Source organism: Tachyglossus aculeatus, chromosome 9 (assembly GCF_015852505.1).
Source record: "Tachyglossus aculeatus isolate mTacAcu1 chromosome 9, mTacAcu1.pri, whole genome shotgun sequence".
NCBI lineage: Eukaryota > Metazoa > Chordata > Mammalia > Monotremata > Tachyglossidae > Tachyglossus > Tachyglossus aculeatus.
The window spans coordinates 42,357,155-42,377,809 of NC_052074.1; the positions used below are offsets into that span (position 1 = coordinate 42,357,155).

Here is a 20,655-nt window from a genome sequence, read left to right on the forward strand (position 1 = left end):
TGGGTATGGCAGGATTAGCAGTCAGAGAGGGGAAGTGGAACCAGAGCTTAATAGATCAAAAATACCAGGGTCACTTTCATCGAGCTTTCATTCATTCATTCATTCATTCATTCAATCGTATTTATTGAGCGCTTACTGTGTGCAGAGCACTGTACTAAGCGCTTGGGAAGTACAAGTTGGCAACATACAGAGACGGACCCTACCCAACAGTGGGCTCACAGTCTAGAAGGGGGACACAGAGAACAAAACAAAGCATATTAACAAAATAAAATAAATAGAATAAATATGTACAAGTAAAATAAATAAATAGAGTAATAAATACGTACAAACATATACATATGTACAGGTATATATGTATACCTGGAGCTTTGACACACCACTCAATTCATACCTTCCCCATTCTGCTGGAAGAGCAGACAGGTTTTCCTGCCTCGAATAACTGAGCTCCTTCTTTAATTTGTGGCTGTCTTTCTGCTCTTGGTGTGAGATCCCCATGAGAAGCAGCATGGTTCAGTGGAAAGAGCCCGGGCTTGAGAGTCAGAGGTCGTGGGTTCTAATCCCGGCTCCACCACCTGTCTGCTGTGTGACCTTGGGCAAGTCACTTAACTTCTCTGAGCTTCAGTGACCTCATCTGTAAAACGGGGGTGAAGACTGTGATCTCCACAAGGGACAACCTGATCATCTTGTATCCGCCCCCAGTGCCCTGAACAGTGCTTTGTACGTAGTAAACGCTTAACAAATGCCGTTATTATTATTATTTTGAAACAGGGGAGGGAGGGGGATATTTTCCTTAAAGGATCTTTGTCGGTAAGTCTGAGGACAGTAGGCTTCTTCTTGGGCATCTGGAATGTCACTGTAACAGGCGAAGAGGAGGAGTGAGGAAGTTGGAGGGCTGGAGGAACATCCCGAGGAAATGTCTGAGGATGGCTTGGCCTTGTGCAGATACCTGGGTCCGGGAGGAAGGTGTCCGGTTGCCCGATTTTCAGCTGGCCAATGTCCCGGAATCTGGTTTGTTTTCTGTGCCAAGCTGCGGTTCCTGCTGCCAACTCTCTCAGCTTGGACACGGGGCCAGATTCCACGCTGGCCTGAGAGGGCTTGTGGAGCAAGTTGGGGAAGGGCTCCGGAGCCCTCTGGGGAAATGCTCTGGGATCACCTCAGTTTGGAGTTCCTCCAAAATGGAGCTTGAGATGATGCCTTAAGATCCGTGTAGCATGTGACCTCATCCAGTGAGAGACGCCCCTGCCCACCCTAGCTGAGAGGCTGATGGGGCAGCAGAGTAAAGGCTCTCTTCCTCTTCGTTTTCGGGTCGGTGGTTCCTGTATAATGGTGTCCCATGGAGTAGGATCATGGGATGGCCTGGGTTTAAGCCATCTATTAAAGGCCAGCAGTGTGGAGAGGCAGCGTTTACGATTTGCACCACAGCTTTGATCCCAACCACGCAGGGGAGGAGAATTTGGGGTGTGTGATCGGGGAGAGCATTATGCTGTGGTTAATAATCTCCCGGGATTCAGGTGACTGGAAAAGCGCACCGGCTCAGTGAGGCCGTGGCAGGCCATAACTCAAGCCCTGCTTTCTGCCTCATTGAGTGGAGGAAATGAGGAAACTGGGGCCCAGAACGGTCCCAGGGCCCAGTGGGGGACTCCCGGGCAAGGATGATGGGTGGTTGGGGAAGGAATTTCCCCTCAGGGTGGGGTGCAGGTGTGCCTGCTAGTGAGGGGAGCCTTTGATTACCGAAGCCTGGGGTCTACCGCTAGGCCAAAGGCCAGAGTTGGACCTTCTGGTGATTTCCCTGGAACAGAGGAGGGAGAAGTTTGGGTTGAGCAGTCGGCCGGCAGGCAGTGAATGAGACCGAGGATGGGGTTGGGCAAGAAGCTGATTTGGATGAAGGGGCAGAAACCTAAATTTGACCTTCTGAACTGGAGGCTCACTGAGCTCAACTCTCGGGGAAAGCGCTCCCTCTGAGCAATAGAAGCAGGCCGGGTGGAAAGCAGAACCCTGAGGTTTCCGTGGATGGACTTTGGATGGACACCGGCCTGCTGGACTGGGGCAGAGAAACTGGGGTTGGCTAGGATGATAATAATAATTGTCGTCATTCTTAAGCACTTAATATATGCCGACCACTATACTAAGCACTGAGGTAAATACAAGATAAGCAGAACGGACACGGTCCTTGTCACTCAGGGGACTCACAGTTGAAGTGGGAAGGAATGTAGGTTTTTAATCCCCATTTTACAGATGAGGAAAGGGAGGCTTAGAGAAATTAACGGCTTGTCCAAGGTTCCACAGCAGGCCGGGGCCAGAGCCGGGATTAGAACCCTGGTCCCCTGACTTCCAATCTTGGGCTCTCTAGACTTGGCCATGGTGTTTTTCATGTGGATTCACATTTGGTCTGGGGGATTTTAGCCCCTGGCAGTTTCAGCCACTTGGGCTGGCCTTCCGTTTATGATATTTTCCATGAGGTGAAAATGGCCACCTTCTTGAGCGCCAACATGGCACTCCCTGGACATTCTGGTGGGTCACTCGTTTAGAAGCTCTGGAGCGGGCTGTATTTACCCGGTGACCGTTACCTAATCAACAACCTGGTTAAAGATCGAGAGGGGAAAGGAAAGCTATTGCCTGGCCCCAGCCAACCCATCCCGTCTACCTTGCTGAGGTGAATCTGACCAGACTTGTTTCTGATGAACTCATGCGGTTGTTCTTAAGGAATTTGCAATTTATTTGGTGATGATTTTTTTTCCCAGGGATTTATCCCGGTGTGGGAGGTGTGCTTCCAGATCTCAGGTTTCCCAGCCCAGTCCTTGCCCATTTTATAAACAATGGCATTGTCATTGGCATCACAGAGCCCTCCAGGTTGGGAATTAGTGGCCCTAAGGTGACCTGGGCGACTTCCTCCTGTACCCTGGGATGCTGATTGGGGGAATTTTTATGAGGGCTCTATTTTGGACCCACAATCCTGGGTTTCCCCATCTTCCCAGGTATATCGTCCCCTCATTCTCCTCAGCAGTCATGGCTTGACCCGTTGGCTATGAATTCATGTGTGTCTGTCCTTCTCACTCTTGACCACAGGTACCAGCTTTTCACGGTGAGAGCAGAGTCTAAAAGGGGCAGAGATCATAGAGGTGGATGGGGACTGGAAGGAAACAGATTTCAAAACGCTCCAGAGACCCAGAGCCACCATTTCAGATCTCTCCAGACCGTTTGGGGGAAACTCTCAGGTCTTGTCAGAGAGCTGGGATGAAAGAGGATGGGAGAGCAACACACGTGCTCCCCTGAGCATGCACAGCATGTTGTGACACACCCTGAGTTTGCCGGACCCTCAACCCTTCCCGCTCGCTACTTGGCCTTTGCGTCCCCTTCCCAGATCCCTTTGGACATGGGCGCCATGTCCGAGCCACGGCACTCGATGGCAGAAACTGAGGCGGAGGGAGGCTGGGTGTTGAAATAAAAATCTCAGACATAAAGACATCAGGGGCTTCTCTGTACAGGACAGGAGTCAGACCACTCGAAAACCGGACTGCCCATTCTAGAGTCAGCACTCCCGTGGGACTGACCCCACTTTCTTAACTAGAGAAGCAGTGTGGTCTGGTGGATAGAGCACAATGGGAGTGAGAAAGATCTGGGTTCCAATTCCGGTTCTGCCACCTGTCTGCTGTGTGACCTTGGGCAAGTCTCTTAACTTCTCTGGGCCTCAGTTACCGCGTTTGTAAAATGGGGATTAAGACTGTGAGCCCCATGGGCTCCCCAGACTGAGCCCCCTCCTTCCTCTCCCCCTCATCCCCACCCTCCGCCTTACCTCCTTCCCCTCCCCACAGCACCTGTACATATGTATGTATGTTTGTACAGATTTATTACTCTATTTTATTTGTGCATATTTATTCTATTTATTTTATTTTGTTAATATGTTTTGTTCTGTTGTCTGTCTCCCCCTTCTAGACTGTGAGCCCGCTGTTGGGTAGGGACCGTCTCTATATGTTGCCGACTTGTACTTCCCAAGTGCTTAGTACAGGGCTTTGCACACAGTAAGTGCTCAATAAATACGATTGAATGAATGAATGGGGGACCGGGACTGCGTCCAACCTGATTAGCTGGTATCTACTCCACCACTTAGTATAGTGCCTGGCACATAGTAGGAGATTAACAAATGCCATTTAAAAAAACTACCGTTTAGTCATCCGTTTGTCAGAGACAGACAGAAGTACAATATCGAGCACCTGTGCCTGACCTGTCCTCACATGGAATATCTCCTTTTCCCACCCGCAATGTGGGCATGATTCCCTCAGGTTTGGCCAGGTGAGACCCTTCCTTCCTTCTCCTGGTGCATAGCCCTTCCCGCCTTGTCATTCTTCCCCGAGTCAGGAACGATTATGATCTGTAGTAATAGCACTTAATCATGACATTGGTTAATAATGATTGTGATATTTATTAGGTGCTTAACTGTGTACCGAATCAGCTGCATGGCCTCGTGGAAAGGGCATGGGCCTGGACGTCAGAGGATCTGGGTTCTAATCCAGGCTCTGCCACTTGCCTGCTCTGCCAGTCAATTAATTTTTCTGGGCCTCAGTTTCCTCAACTGTAAAACGAGGGTGAAGTAGGTGTTCTCCCTCCTATTTAGACTGTGAGCCCTGTGTGGAACAGGGACTGGGTCTGACCTGATTAAATTATCTACCCCAACTCTTAGTACAGTGCTTCACACATAATAAGCACTTATTATATAATACAATACAACATAACATAACATAACATAACATAACATAAAACATAACATATAACATATAACATAACATAACATAACAACATAACATAACATAACATAAAACATAACATAACATAACATAAAACAACATAAAACATAACATACCATAACATAACAACATATAATATAATATATAATGCAATATAATATAATATAATATAATGCAATATAATATATAATAGTATACAATATATTTATTATACATCACACATTATTTTATTTTATTATTATATATTCTATATTATGTATATATTATAACTTCATGGGTTCAAATCCTAGCTCCGCCAATTGTCAGCTGTGTGACTTTGGGCAAGTCACTTCACTTCTCTGTGCCTCAGTTCCCTCATCTGTAAAATGGGGATTAAGACTCTGAGCGCCCCCGTGGGACAACCTGATCAACTTGTAACCTCTCCAGCGCTTAGAACAGTGCTTTGCACATAGTAAGCGCTTAATAAATGCCATTATTATTATCATTATTATTAACGAATACCATAAAACCAACGGAAGAGGTGAGTGAGTTGTCCAAGGTCACACAGCAGACCCTTGGCAGAACCGGGATTAGAATTTGGGTCTCTTGGCGCCCAGGCCCTGGGCTCTAACCAGTGGACTACACTGCCTCTCGTTTGGGCTAGTAGTGTTGGCTGGGGTGGAGTGTTAACTCTCCAGGAAGAGAGTTAAAGGAGTGGGGAAGGAAGGGGAGAAGAGTGGGATCACCACAGGAAAGATCAGTGAACAGATGATTCCATCCCCGGCACAGTAACCACGATCCGTCAGTGACGATCCCCCCACATCAACCCTGGAAATAAAACCTCCACCTTGTTCAGCCATCCAAAGAGTTTGGTTTATTTTCCACAGTTGGGGTGTGTGCGATGTGTATATGGGTGGTGTGCCTATGAAGAACGACGGCGGCGGGAAGCTGAGGCGAAACATTTTTTCCCTGTTTCAACAAGACCCGGTGGGCCAGCCTGTAATTTCAAATCAATAAATCAGGAGTCGGTTTTGACAGAGAGGAGTGAGCTGGCTGGGAGGCCAAGAGGAGGGTTTTAGCCAGGCCTGGCCACAGTCTCTCTTGTGGGCTCAGAGACGTGACGTGACAGGTGGGATTCATTCATTCATTCAATCGTATTTATTAATAATAATAATGATGATGGCATTTATTAAGTGCTTACTATGTGCAAAGCACTGTTCTAAGCACCCCTCTCCATCCTCCCACCTTACCTCCTTCCCTTCCCCACAGCACCTGTATATTCATTCATTCATTCATTCAATCGTATTTATTGAGCACTTACTGTGTGCAGAGCACTGTACTAAGCGCTTGGTAAGTACAAGTATATATATATGTTATATATGCTTGTACATATTTATTACTCTATTTTACTTGTACGTATTTATTCTACTTATTTTATTTTGTTACTATGTTTTGATTTGTTCTCTGTCTCCCCCTTCTAGACTGTGAGTCCACTGTTGGGTAGGGACCGTCTCTATATCTTGCCAACTTGGACTTCCCAAGCGCTTAGTCCAGTGCTCTGCACACAGTAAGCACTGTACTAAGCACTTGGGAAGTACAAATCGGCAACATATAAGTTCATTGTGGGCAGGGAACATGTCTACCGACTTGTTATACTCTCCCAAGCACTTAGTGCAGTGCTCTGCACACAGTAAATGCTCAATAAATACGATTAATTGAATGACTGACTGATTGATTGAATGTGGGAAGCCTGCTCGTTTTGCCTGGGATAACGGGCATCTTTCCAATTGAGGGTCTGTTGTCTGGAAACTGATCGATCAGTGGAATGTATGTACTGGTTGCCCCCTGAGGGCAGTGTACTGAGCAGCCCCTGAGGGCAGTGCACCGGACCACTTGCTTGGGAAAGAACAACAAAAAACGAGAGGCAAGTTCCCTGCCTTCAAGGAGTTTACAATCGAATGGGCTCTCAGGAGGTGCTCAATAAATACCAGTGATTGATTGAGTCTAAGAATGTAAGGCGTTTGGCTCAGTGCTATAGGGACCAGCTGATGACTGGCTTAGCTGTGGTCTGTGACCCTGAACTTAATCGGTGGTATTGTTTGAACGCCTGCTATGTGCAGAACACTTTATTAGCCGCTTAGTAGAGTACGTGAGTTAGAAGACACAATCCCTATCCTCAAGGAGCTTGCTATTTAGCGGGGCGGAGATGAGCGATGCTTTCTCGGGGCTGGAGGGTAGATGGGAAGCCGAGTTCTTAGTCACAGAGAGACCGCAATCAGGCTGGGATAGACCCTTGATTTATTGACTGATTTTTTTTTCATGGTATTTCATCATCATCATCATCAATCGTATTTATTGAGCGCTTACTGTGTGCAGAGCACTGGACTAAGCGCTTGGGAAGTACAAGTTGGCAACATATAGAGACAGTCCCTACCCAATAGTGGGCTCACAGTCTAAAAGGGGGAGACAGAGAATAAAACCAAACATACTAACAAAATAAAATAAATAGAATAGATATGTACAAGTAAAAAAAAAAATAAATAAATAGAGTAATAGATATGTACAAACATGTATACATATATACAGGTATTTGGTAAGTGCTTACTCTGTGTCAAACACTGTTCTAAGTGCTAGAGTAGTTACAAGTTAATTAGGTCAGACAGACACTGTCCTGCATGGAGCTTACAGTCTAAGTAATGATAATAATAGTAATATTGGTATTTGTCAAGCGCTTACTATGTGCAAAGCACTGTTCTAAGCGCTGGGGTAGATACAAGGTAATCAGGTTGTCCCGTGTGGGGCTCACAGTCTTAATCCTCATTTTACAGATGAGGCAACTGAGGCACAGAGAAGTTAAGTGACTTGCCCAAGGTCACACAGCTGACAAGCGGCCGAGCTGGAATTAGAACCCATGACCTCTGACTCCCAATCCCGGGCTCTTTGCAGTAAGCCACGCTGCTTCTCTAAGGATGATAATATGAACTCAAATACATTTTTTTTCTGAACCATCGCTTTAAAAATTCAAAATGAACACCATTATCATTATTATGATTCTTTCATCAGTCTTGATATAGAAAGGGGAACTAAAGAGAGTAGGGTATTTAATCCCCATTTATTTATAGAGACGCAGCGTGTCTCAGTGGAAAGAGCCCCCTTCCAGACTGTGAGCCCACTGTTGGGTAGGGACCGTGTCTATATGTTGCCGACTTGTACTTCCCAAGCGCTTAGTCCAGTGCTCTGCGCACAGTAAGCGCTCAATAAATACGATTGAATGAATGAATGGAGTCAGAGGTCATGGGTTCGATTCCTGGCTCAGCCAGTTGTCAGCTGTGTGACTTTGGGCGAGTCACTTAGCTTATCTGTGCCTCAGTTCCCTCATCTCTAAAATGGGGATGAAGACTGTGAGCCCCCCGCCGTGGGACAACCTGATCACCTTGTAACCTCCCCAGCGCTTAGGACAGTGCTTTGCACATAGTAAGTGCTTAACAAATGCCATCATCATTATTATTATTGTTCCCTATTTTATAGTTGAGGAAACTGAGGCCCAGAGAAGTAAAGTGACTTCCCCCACGTCCCCCAACAAGAAATTGGCAGAGCCGGAATTAGAACCCAGGTCCTCTGACCCCCAGGCCTGTGCTCTTTTTTCTAATCCACGTTGCTTCTCTAACCTTCGGTGATTGGTGAGTGTGGGATATTTGGAAGAAGCCTAGGAGATCGGCGGCCTGGGGTGAAACTGTTCTGTGTTCTGTGTTTGTGGAGCTTACAGTCTAAGTAACGATAATAATAGTAATATTGGTATTTGTTAAGCACTTACTATGTGCAAAGCACTGTTCTAAGCGCTGGGGTAGATACAAGGTATTCAGGTTGTCCTGTGTGGGGCTAACAGTCTTAATCCTCATTTTACAGATGAGGCATCATTCCCATCCCCGACCCGGCTTCTCGAAGCCGACCTCATCCTTGCGTGATGCAGAGGGGGAAACGGAGGCAGGCCCGGTGCCATCGCAGACTCAATCAGTAAGTAATTATGCTAACGGGCCTCAAAAAAGCGCTTCCCTGGCGACTGGCGAACGGTTCGCTTCCTGGAGGGAGCGGCCTCTCGTTTCCATATTTGATTTGCTTTCTTAGTTGTTTCCCTCCTTCTCGCAAACGGGAAGTGTCCGTGGGAGAGACAGGCGTGGCTCAGTGGAAAGCGCACGGGCTTGGGTGGCAGAGGTCATGGGTTCTAATCCCGCTCCGCCACTTATCGGCTGTGTGACTTTGGGCCAGTCACTTCACTTCTCTGGGCCTCAGTTCCCTCATCGGTGAAATGGGGATTAAGATTGTGAGCCCCACGTGGGACAACCTGATCACCTTGTATTCCCCAGCGCTTAGCACAGTGCTCTGCACACAGTAAGCACTTAACAAATACGATTGAATGAATGAATGAATCTGCTGCTTGGGGAACTGAGAGCTCCGAAAGGGCTGTCCATTTGACGCAAATCCTTTGGATAATGATAATGATAATAATTGTGGTACTTGTTAAGCACTTACTATGTACCAGGCACTGTACTAAGCGCTGGGGTAGGTACCAGGTTATTGGACTGTGTCCCATGTGGGGATCACAGCTTTAATCCCCATTTTACCGATGAGGCCAGAGAAGTGAAGTGACTTGCCCAGGGTCACACGTAGACAAGCGACGGGGCCGGGATTAGAACCCGAGTCCTTCTTAATCCCAGGCCCGAGCTTTATCCACTGGCCACGCTGCCCTCCGTCCTCCCCGCCCCTCGGGATGGGCAGCCTCGTCGGGAATCCTCATCGGGCAGGGGGAAGACAGTGTGTGAAGCCCTCACTCATTATGATAATAATAATAATAACAATGGTATTTCATCATCATCAATCGTATTTATTGAGCGCTTACTATGTGCAGAGCACTGTACTAAGCGCTTGGGAAGTACAAATTGGCAACATATACAGACAGTCCCTACCCAACAGTGGGCTCACAGTCTAAAAGGGGGAGACAGAGAACAAAACCAAACATATTAACAAAATAAAATAAATAGGATAGATATGTACAAGTAAAATAAATAAATAAATAAGCATTTACTATGTGCCAAGCACTGTTCTCAGCACTGGGGTAGATCAAAGCTAATCATGTACCTGCCCCCCAAGGGGCTCATGGTTTTAATTCCCATTTTCCAGACAAGGTAACTGAGGCCCAGAGAAGTGAATAATAATGAGCCTGTGTTGGGTAGGGACCGTCTCTATATGTTGCTGACTTGTACTTTCCAAGTGCTTAGTACAGTGCTCTGCACACAGTAAGCACTCAGTAAATACGATTGATTGAATGAGTGAATGAATAATAATAATAATTATGGTATTTGTTAAGCGCTTATTATGTGCCAGGCACTGTACTGAGCACTGGGGTGGATACAAACAAATCAGATTGGACACAGTCCCTGTCCCTTGTGGGGCTCACAGTCTCAATCCCCGTTTTCTAGATGGGGTAACTGAGGCACAGGGAAGTGCCTTTTTCCCTCCTCCCCCTCTCCTCTCCCCCTCCTCCCCCTCTCCATCCCCACCATCTTACCTCCTTCCCTTCCCCACATCACCTGTATATATGTATATATGTTTGTATGGATTTATTACTCTATTGATTTATTTTACTTGTACATATCTATTCTATTTATTTTATTTTGTTAATATGTTTGGTTTTGTTCTCTGTCACCCCCTTCTAGACTGTGAGCCCACTGTTGGGTAGGGACCGTCTCTAGATGTTGCCAACTTGGACTTCCCAAGCGCTTAGTCCAGTGCTCTGCACACAGTAAGAGCTCAATAAATATGATTGATTGATTGATTGTTGGGTAGGGACCGTCTCTAGATGTTGCCAACTTGGACTTCCCAAGCGCTTAGTACAGTGCTCTGCACACAGTAAGCGCTCAATAAATGCAATTGATTGATTGATTGCTGGGTAGGGATCGTCTCTGCCAACTTGGACTTCTCAAGCGCTTAGTACAGTGCTCTGCACACAGTAAGCGCTAAATAAATACGATTGATTGATTGATTGATTGAAGGGATTTTCCCAGGGTCACACAGCGGACAAATGGCGGAGCCGGGATTAGAACCCGGTTCCTTTGTCTTCCAGGCCCGGGTTCTAGAGCTAGGCCACCCTCTTATCCTTCCCACTCTGGATGGGGCCTTCGATCCACCCCTCTGGCCGTGGGCATCCCAGGCAGGGAATAATAATAATAATAACGATGGCATTTATGAAGCGCTTACCATGTGCAAAGCACCGTTCTAAGCGCTGGGGAGGTCACAAGGTGACCAGGTTGTCCCACAGAGGGCTTACAGTCTTTATCCCCATTTTACAGATGAGGGGACTGAGGCCCAGAGAAGTGAAGTGGCTTGCCCAAAGTCACACACAGCTGAGGGAAGGGTTATAGCCATCGGCGGGGCCCAGGCCGGAATGGGGCCGGAGATGGTTTTGCCTCCAACTTCCACGCGGCTCCTCCCAGCGGCATCCTGAGCGGGTTGTCCCCACGGGGATCACTGGGAGGAAGGGTTCCCGCCCCACCGCCCGGGGGGCGGGAGAGGGAAGCTTCTGCTTCCTAACACGGCCTGCTTGACCGAACACGTTCTCTGGCTTCGCGGAAAAATGTGCCGGGCACCTGGGCTCGGCTCCACTGGGGTAGGGTGAGGGGCCGGGGGAGAGGGCGAGCCCTGGAAGGAATAAGGATGCAGGGAGTGCCCTTTGTCTATTCTATTCCCTCCCCTATTCCCCGGTGCTCACTCGACTGCCTGCGATGCTCCCTCGCAGGAACTGTCTCTATATGTTGCCAACTTGTACTTCCCAAGCGCTTAGTACAGTGCTCTGCACACAGTAAGCGCTCAATAAATACGATTGATTGATTGATTCATTCATTCATTCAAGCGCTTCGTACAGTGCCTGCACACAGTAAGCGCTCAATAAATACAATTGATTCATTCATTCATTCATTCACTGAAGCACTTAGTACAATGCTCTGCACACAGTAAGTGCTCAATAAATACGATTGATTCATTCATTCATTCAATCATATTTATTGAGCGCTTCCTGTGTGCAGAGCACTGCACTAAGCACTTGGGAAGTCCGAGGCAGCAACATCTAGAGACGGTCCCTCCCCAGCAACGGGCTCACAGTCTAGAAGGGGGAGACAGACAACAAAACGAAACGTGGAGACAGGTGGCGACTGCTCCCCAGTGCTCTCTCGACTGTTCCATTCATTCATTCATTCAATCGTATTTATTGAGCGCTTACTGGGTGCAGAGCACTGTACTAAGCGCTTGGGAAATCCAAGTTGGCAACGTATAGAGATGGTCCCTACCCAACAGAGGGTTCACAGTCTAGAAGGGGGAGACAGAGGGTTCCCCCAACCCCTCCCTGATGCTCTCTCAACTGCTCTCCGGTGCTCTCTCAGCTGCTTTCCATTGCGCTCTCGACCGCTCCCCGGGGTTCTCTCCACCGCCCCCCACTCTTCTTTCAACCACCCCCCAATGCTCTCTCGACCATGTTTTGTTGTCTGTCTCCCCCTTCTAGACTGTGAGCCCGTTGTTGGGTAGGGACCATCTCTATATGTTGCCGACTTGTACTTGCCAAGCGCTTAGTACAGTGCTCTGCACCCAGTGAGCGCTCCATAAATGTGATTGAATGAATGAATAAATGAATGACCACCCCCAGTGCCCTTTTGACCGCTCTCCCTCTGCTTCCTGGCCTTCCCTCCATAATCCCATTCTTCCTCCTTGACTACACCCTGCCCATCAGAAAGACATCCCCTCCCAATCTGCCTCTTCTCTTTTGGCTTTTTCCTCCATTTTTGAAGATTCACTCTTGGGTTTGAAGACCTAGCGGAAGAGCTAGAAGTCAAAGCCAGGTCACGACTTACCGTCCTCATGGACGGTATTTATTGAGTGCTTACTATGTGCAGAGCAGTCTACTAAGTGCTTGGGAGAGGGCGGCTTGGTGTAGGATGGTTCCCCCGCCATCACTGCTGCGGACCGTGCTCAGCAAGAAGAGGTGGTTTTGATCAACTACTGGCAAATGAGTATTTATTGAGCACCTACAGGGCGCAAAGCGCTGTACTAAATGTTTGGGAGAATGCAGTTGAGTTGGTCCTTACCTTCAAAGAGCTTGCGACTGAGCGGAAGAGCAGATTTAGCGTTTTAGTGCCATCCCCCTGTTTCTGTTTTATAATGGTATTTGTTAATCTGAGTGTGTACTGTGTGAATAATACTGTACTAAGGGCTTGGGAGAGTACAATATAACCGAGTTGGAAGACATGTGCCCTGCCCACAGCATAGATACTTACTATGTAGTAGGGACTGTAGTAAACTCTGGGGTAATGATAATGATAATAATAATAATAGCATTTATTAAGCACTTACTATGTGTAAAGCATTCATTCATTCAATCGTATTTGTTGAGTGCTTACTGTGTGCAGAGCACTGTACTAAGCACTGTTCTAAGCACTGGGGAGGGTACAGGGTGATCAGGTTGTCCCACGGGGGCTCACAGTCTTCATCCCCATTTTACAAATGAGGGAACTGAGGCACAGAGAAGTTCGGTGACTTGCCCAAAGTCACACAGCTAACAATTGGCGGAGCCAGGATTTGAACCCATGACCCCTGACTCCAAAGCCCGGGCTCTTTCCACTGAGCCACGCTGCTTCTCTCGGTTGGACACTGTCCATGTTCCAGGTGGGGCCCAGAATCTCCATCCCCATTTTATGGATGAGGTAACTGAGGTACAGAGCAGATTTTTTTTTAAATGGTATTTCATTCAACCGTATTTATTGAGCTCCCACTGCGTGCAGAGTACTTTACTTGTATTTGTTAATGGTATTTGTTAAGCGCACACTATGTGCCAGGGACTGTACTAAGCACTGGGGTAGAGACAAGCTAAGCAGGTCAGACACAGTCCCTGTCCCACATGGTGCTTGAGGTTTTAATCGTCATTTTCAACTTAAACTGGAAACTTTTCCATCTATATTTTTATCTCATCACTCGCCTCTCTCTCCCGGGACCTCTCTCCTCCACAACGGCCCCTTCAGAAAGTCAAAGAGTCTCCGCGGACCGCCAGAGCCCACCCGGGCACCAACGGACCCTCTTGTCTGTCAGCTGGGTCGCATCTGGCGATTTATGCCTTCAATCGTATTTATTGAGCGCTTTCCGTGTGCAGAGCACTGTACTGAGCACTCCGGAAGTCCAAATTAGCAGCAGAGATGATCCCTGCCCGCACCGGGCTCACAGTCTAGAACGGGGGAGACAGACATCAAAACAAGTAAACAGGACTCAGTAGCATCATTATAAATAAACAGAATTATAGATCAATCAATCAATCAATCGTATTTATTGAGCGCTTACTGTGTGCAGAGCACTGTACTAAGCGCTTGGGAAGTACAAGTTGGCAACCTATAGAGACAGTCCCTACCCAACAGTGGGCTCACAGTCTAAAAGGGGTAGACAGAGAACGAAACCAAATATACTAACAAAATAAAATAAATAGAATAGCTATGTACAAGTAAAATAAATACATAAATAGAGTAATAAATATGTACAAACATATATACATATAGCTATATGCACATCATTAATAAAAATAAATAGAATTATAATTATAAATATGTATAAATATTTATATATTTATATATATTTATATATATGTGATAAATATGGAAATAAACAAGTGGGGATGGGGGTAGAGGAGAGGGAACGGGTTGGGGTGATGGGGAGGGGAGAAGGAGCAGAGGAAGAGGGGGGCTTAATCTGGGAAGGCCTCCCGGAGGAGGTGAGCTTTGTCCTTCCCATCCATCACTGCATGTGTCTGCGGGGGCAGAGATGCAATTCGACCGCTGTAGTTCGTACATTCTTTCAATCGTATTTATTGAGCGCTTACAGTGTGCAGAGCACTGTACTAAGCACTTGGAAAGTGCAATTTGGCAGCAGATAGAGACAGTCCCTACCCAACAATGGGCTCACAGTCTATCATCAGTAGCCGAGCAGAGGGGCTCTGACACCAGGGTTTGTCTTTTCACACCAGCCGGCCCGTGGCTCTCTGATGTGGAACCCAGATAAATCATTAGGACGCTTCAGGCAGGAGTAATAATAATGATAATGACATTTGTTAAGCGCTTACTATGTGCCAAGCACTGTTCTAAGCACCGGGGTAGATCCAGGGTAATCAGGTTGTCCCACCTGGGGCTCACAGTCTTAATCCCCATTTTACAGATGAGGTAACTAAGGCTCAGAGAAGTTAAGTGACTTGCCCAAGGTCACACAGCTGACAAGTGGCAGAGGAGGGATTAGAACCCACGACCTCTGGCTCCCAAACCCGTGCTCTTTCCACTAAGTCACGCCCCTGCAAGCCCATTGAGGCCCTGGTAGAGTATAATATAATAGACGTCATCCCTACTCTCAAGAGAGTTACAATCTAAAGGGGAGGCAGCAACTGATATAATTTATAAGCAGTGTGGCCTAGTGAAAAGAGTCTAGGCTTGGGAGTCTGAGGACTTGCCAGTCAATCGTATCTATTGAGCACTTACTGTGTGCAGACCTCTATACTAAGTGCTTAGGAGAGTAATAATAATGATAGCACTTACTATGTGCACAGTACTGTTCTAAGCGCTGGGGAGGTTACAAGGTGATCAGGTTGTCCCACGGGGGGCTCACAGTCTTAATCCCCATTTTACAGATGAGGGAACTGAGGCACAGAGAAGTTAAGTGCAGACCTCTATACTAAGTGCTTAGGAGAGTAATAATAATAATAATAATGATGGCACTTACCTATGTGCACAGTACTGTTCTAAGCACTGGGGAGGTTACAAGGTGATCAGGTTGTCCCACGGGGGGCTCACAGTCTTAATCCCCATTTTACAGATGAGGGAACTGAGGCACAGAGAAGTTAAATGCAGACCTCTATACTAATTGCTTAGGAGAGTAATAATAATAATAATAATGATGGCACTTACTATGTGCACAGTACTGTTCTAAGCGCTGGGGAGGTTACAAGGTGATGAGGTTGCCCCATGGGGGTTTACAGTCTTAATCCTCATTTTACAGATGAGGGAACTGAGGCACAGAGAAGTTAAGTGCAGACCTCTATACTAAGTGCTTAAGAGAGTAATAATAATAATAATAATGATGGCACTTACTATGTGCACAATACTGTTCTAAGCGCTGGGGAGGTTACAAGGTGATGAGGTTGTCCCATGGGGGGCTCACAGTCTTAATCCCCATTTTACAGATGAGGGAACTGAGGCACAGAGAAGTTAAGTGACTTGAACTTAACAAGTATGATACAACAATATAACAGACACAACAAGCTTACAGTCTGGGCACGTCACTGCCCATTCAGCGATCACTACTGGAATTAACGCATCATTGTGGAAAATGATCATCTGCTCGGCGATTGCGGATGGAGATTACTGGGTACAAAGACCTTGGGAGAGGAGATGTTCCGAGAGAAGTTAGCCCTCAGACCCTTCCACGCTTCCGATCGTGGAATCTGCCTAAATCAGTGACTCTCTCCTCGACCCCCTCCAGTCTGGCTTCCGTCCCCTACATTCCACGGAAACTGCCCTCTCAAAGGTCACCAATGACCTCCTGCTTGCCAAATCCAACGGCTCCTACTCTGTCCTAATCCTCCTCGACCTCTCAGCTGCCTTTGACACTGTGGCCCACCCCCTTCTCCTCAACACGCTATCTGACTTTGGCTTCACAGACTCCGTCCTCTCCTGGTTCTCCTCTTACCTCTCCGGCCGTTCTTTCTCAGTCTCTTTTGCAGGCTCCTCCTCCCCCTCCCATCCCCTTACTGTGGGGGTTCCCCAAGGTTCAGCGCTTGGTCCCCTTCTGTTCTCCATCTACACGCACTCCCTTGGTGACCTCATTCACTCCCACGGCTTCAACTATCATCTCTACGCTGATGACACCCAGATCTACATCTCCGCCCCTGCTCTCTCCCCCTCTCTCCAGGCTCGCATCTCCTCCTGCCTTCAGGACATCTCCATCTGGATGTCTGCCCGCCACCTAAAGCTCAACATGTCGAAGACTGAACTCCTTGTCTTCCCTCCCAAACCTTGCCCTCTCCCTGACTTTCCCATCTCTGTTGACGGCACTACCATCCTTCCCGTCTCACAAGCCCGCAACCTTGGTGTCGTCCTCGACTCCGCTCTCTCATTCACCCCTCACATCCAAGCCGTGACCAAAACCTGCCGGTCTCAGCTCCGCAACATTGCCAAGATCCGCCCTTTCCTCTCCATCCCAACCGCTACCCTGCTCATTCAAGCTCTCATCCTATCCCGTCTGGACTACTGCACTAGCCTTCTCTCTGATCTCCCATCCTCGTGTCTCTCTCCACTTCAATCCATACTTCATGCTGCTGCCCGGATTATCTTTGTCCAGAAACGCTCTGGGCATATCACTCCCCTCCTCAAAAATCTCCAGTGGCTACCAATCAATCTGCGCATCAGGCAGAAACTCCTCACCCTGGGCTTCAAGGCTGTCCATCCCCTCACCCCCTCCTACCTCACCTCCCTTCTCTCCTTCTCCAGCCCAGCCCGCACCCTCCGCTCCTCCACCGCTGATCTCCTCACCGTACCTCGCTCTCGCCTGTCCCGCCATCGACCCCCGGCCCACGTCATCCCCCGGGCCTGGAATGCCCTCCCTCTGCCCATCCGCCAAGCTAGCTCTCTTCCTCCCTTCAAGGCCCTGCTGAGAGCTCACCTCCTCCAGGAGGCCTTCCCAGACTGAGCCCCTTCCTTCCTCTCCCCCTCGTCCCCCTCTCCATCCCCCCCATCTTACCTCCTTCCCTTCCCCACAGCACCTGTATATATGTATATATGTTTGTACATATTTTTTTTACTCTATTTATTTAATTTATTTGTACATATCTATTCTATTTATTTTATTTTGTTAGCATGTTTGGTTTTGTTCTCTGTCTCCCCCTTTTAGACTGTGAGCCCACTGTTGCGTAGGGACTGTCTCTATATGTTGCCAATTTGTACTTCCCAAGCGCTTAGTACAGTGCTCTGCACATAGTAAGCGCTCAATAAATACGATTGATGATGATGATTTAGTGAGAGGCGAAATGCATCGCCAAGAAACTTCTGGGTGAGAGGATTTCCGTCAGCCTGGTGATGACAGATCTCGCGGCAGAAAAAACTCTTCCTCTTAGCATGTTTGTCGGGGCAGATTTTGCGTGTGAGGTTAGAGCGGGGAATCCAGATGATCGTCTAGAGGTTGGGAGCGGATAAAGCTTGATTACATCCCTTTGGCTTCCCGCCCTCGGAAGCCAGCAGGCCCAACGCTGATTCCATTTAAAAAGCCCAGCCATGGCCGTCAATCTGTTATCACCCCGGCAGATAACAATCTCTCGAGGGAGGCACATGAAACATTTTTTTGAAGAAGGGGGGGGCGGGGGGAAAATCAGACAAAGACCCCGGGTGAGACCGTGCACCTTAATAGCTTTTTAATTGAAAGCGTCGGGTTTCTGGAACACCGCTACAAAGCTGTTAGATGGGAAAATACTGAGACGGTCGCCCCGGCAACACTACGCTCCGGTTACTCCGTGCCCCTTGGAGTGCGGAGGGTGTGGGGAGTTGGGCCGGGGGCCCTGGAAGCCAGACTGCAGAAAGATTCGGAATAGTGTAGCTCAATGGACAGACCACGAGCCTGGGAGTCAGAAGGACCTGGATTTTAATCCCGGCTCTGCCATATGTCCCCTCCTCAAAAAATCTCCAGTGGTTGCCTGTCAACCAACGAATCGAGCAAAAACTCCTCTCCATCACCTCGCCCCCTCCTACCTCACCTCCCTTCTTTCCTTCTCCATCCCAGCCCGCACCCTCCGCTCCTCTGCCGCCACTCACCTCCTCACTGGGCCTCGTTCTCGCCCGTCCCGCCGTCGACCCCCGGCCCACGTCCTCCCTTTGGCCCGGAATGCCCTCCCTCCGCACATCCACCAAGCTAGCTCTCTTCCTCCCTTCAAAGCCCTACTGAGAGCTCACCTCCTCCAGGAGGCCTTCCCACACTGAGCCCCCTTTTTCCTCTCCTCCTCCCCAACCCCCCAGCCCTATCTCCTTCCCTCCACAGCACTTGTATATTTGTACAGATTTATTACTCTATTTTACTTGTACATATTCACTATTCTATTTATTTTGTTAATGATGTGCATATAGCTATAATTCTATTTGTTCTGACGATTTTGACACCTGTCTACATGTTCTGTTTTGCTGTCTGTCTCCCCCTTTCTAGACTGTGAGCCCGTTGTTGGGTAGGGACCGTCTCTATATGTTGCCGACTTGTACTTCCCAAGCGCTTAGTACAGTGCTCGACACACAGTAAGCACTCAACAAATATGATCAAATGAATATGCGCTGTGTGACCTTGGGCAAGATGCTTCCCTTCTCTGGGCCTCAGTTCCCTCATCTGGAAAATGGGGATAAGACTGTGACAGGGACTGTGTCCAACCCAATTGGCCTGTATCCACTCCAGAGCTTAGTACAGTGCCTGGTACATAGTAAGCACTTAACAAATGCCACACACACACACACACACACACACACACACACACACACACACACACACAGAGAAACCCTCCAAAAAAATGAAAAAAACTAGACCTAAATAAACCCTGCCTTCAAGAAGCTTACATTCAAACTGGAAAGACTAGCAGATCTTGGTTAATGAAGCACCTCTAGTTGAAAGGATAGAAAAGTAGGTATCAGAGCTATATAGATAAACGTTTAAGAGGGTTGAGGGGTCTGGGAAGAGGAGGAGGGAGGAATTAGGGATTGTCTCCTGGAGGAGGTGATGTTTTGGAAGGGTCTTGCCAGAGGGGAGGGGTGCGGTTTAAAGGGGGTGGGAAAGAGTTGATGCTCAGTAGTTTTGAGGCAGGAAGAGGGTGGGATGAGGAGTAGCGTGACTGACAAAAGCATCACCTGAGAGTCTAGACTGTGAGCCCACTTTTGGGTAGGAACTGTCTCTATAAGTTGCCAACTTGTACTTCCCAAGTGCTTAGTACAGTGCTCTGCACACAGTAAGCACTCAATAAATACGATTGAATGAATGACTGAGTCAGAGGACCTGGGTTCTAATGCCGCCTCACCACATTGTCAGCTGTGTGACCTTCGGCAAGTCATTTGACTTCTCTGTGCCTCAGTTACGTCACCTGCAAAATGGGGATTCAGTATCTGTTGTCCTTCCTACTTGGATGATGAACCCAGGGTGGGCCAGGGACTGAGTCTGCCCTGGTGATCTTGTATTCATTCATTCAATCGCATTTATTGAGTGCTTACTGGGTGCAGAGCACTGGACTAAGCGCTTGGAAAGTACAATTTGGCAATAGATAGAGACAATCCCTACTCTTCCCTTGACCCATAGTTAACACTTAACAAATACCACAATTAGTGTTAATTATTTTGAGGGGCTGCTGTGGACCGGAGAGAGGTGTTGGGGCAAGAGAAGGGATTGCCGTGGGCTAAGGAAGGTCTGCCAGTGGAGGGAGGGAAAATTCTTGCATTCTGAATCTTGGGCAGCCTGCTGACTCTCCTGGGGATCAAGGTACAGGGAGGGAAAATTCTTGCATTCCGAATCTTGGGCAGCAGCTGACTCTCCTGGGGATCAAGGTACTTGAATTACATTCCCTTTCTTTCCTGGAGATGGAGGAAAGGGACTCAGAGGGCAAAGTGGGAATGCTGGAAACTTATTGTGAGGATCCCGTCTGGGGAACCGTGGGAAAGGGATCCCCTGGGCCAAGGGAGGTTCCAGGGCCACATGGAACCGAAGTCTGTCTCTCCCAAGCAAAGGGTCTCGGGGGCGAAGTGATGGACAAAGTGTTGAGCCGTGTCTGGGGAGACCATTCGTTAAATTGTGTTTATTGAGAGCTTCCTGCACGCAGAGCACTGTATTAAGCACTTGGAGAGTACAA

General features: G+C 48.0%; 1 protein-coding gene across 2 annotated transcripts in view; it reads left to right on the forward strand.

Moving 5' to 3' along the window:
• LYPD6B (LY6/PLAUR domain containing 6B) overlaps positions 1 to 20,655 on the forward strand; it is a 77,434-nt gene that overhangs the window by 17,540 nt on the left and 39,239 nt on the right. The window contains exon 2 of one of the 2 annotated variants that reach the window (XM_038751654.1): positions 8,628 to 8,735. The exons of the other annotated variant lie outside the window; for it this stretch is intronic. Coding sequence (XP_038607582.1) covers positions 8,686 to 8,735 — 50 coding nt within the window. The 5' untranslated portion in view covers positions 8,628 to 8,685. The remainder of the gene's footprint in view (positions 1 to 8,627; positions 8,736 to 20,655) is intronic. 2 annotated transcript variants of the gene reach the window in all.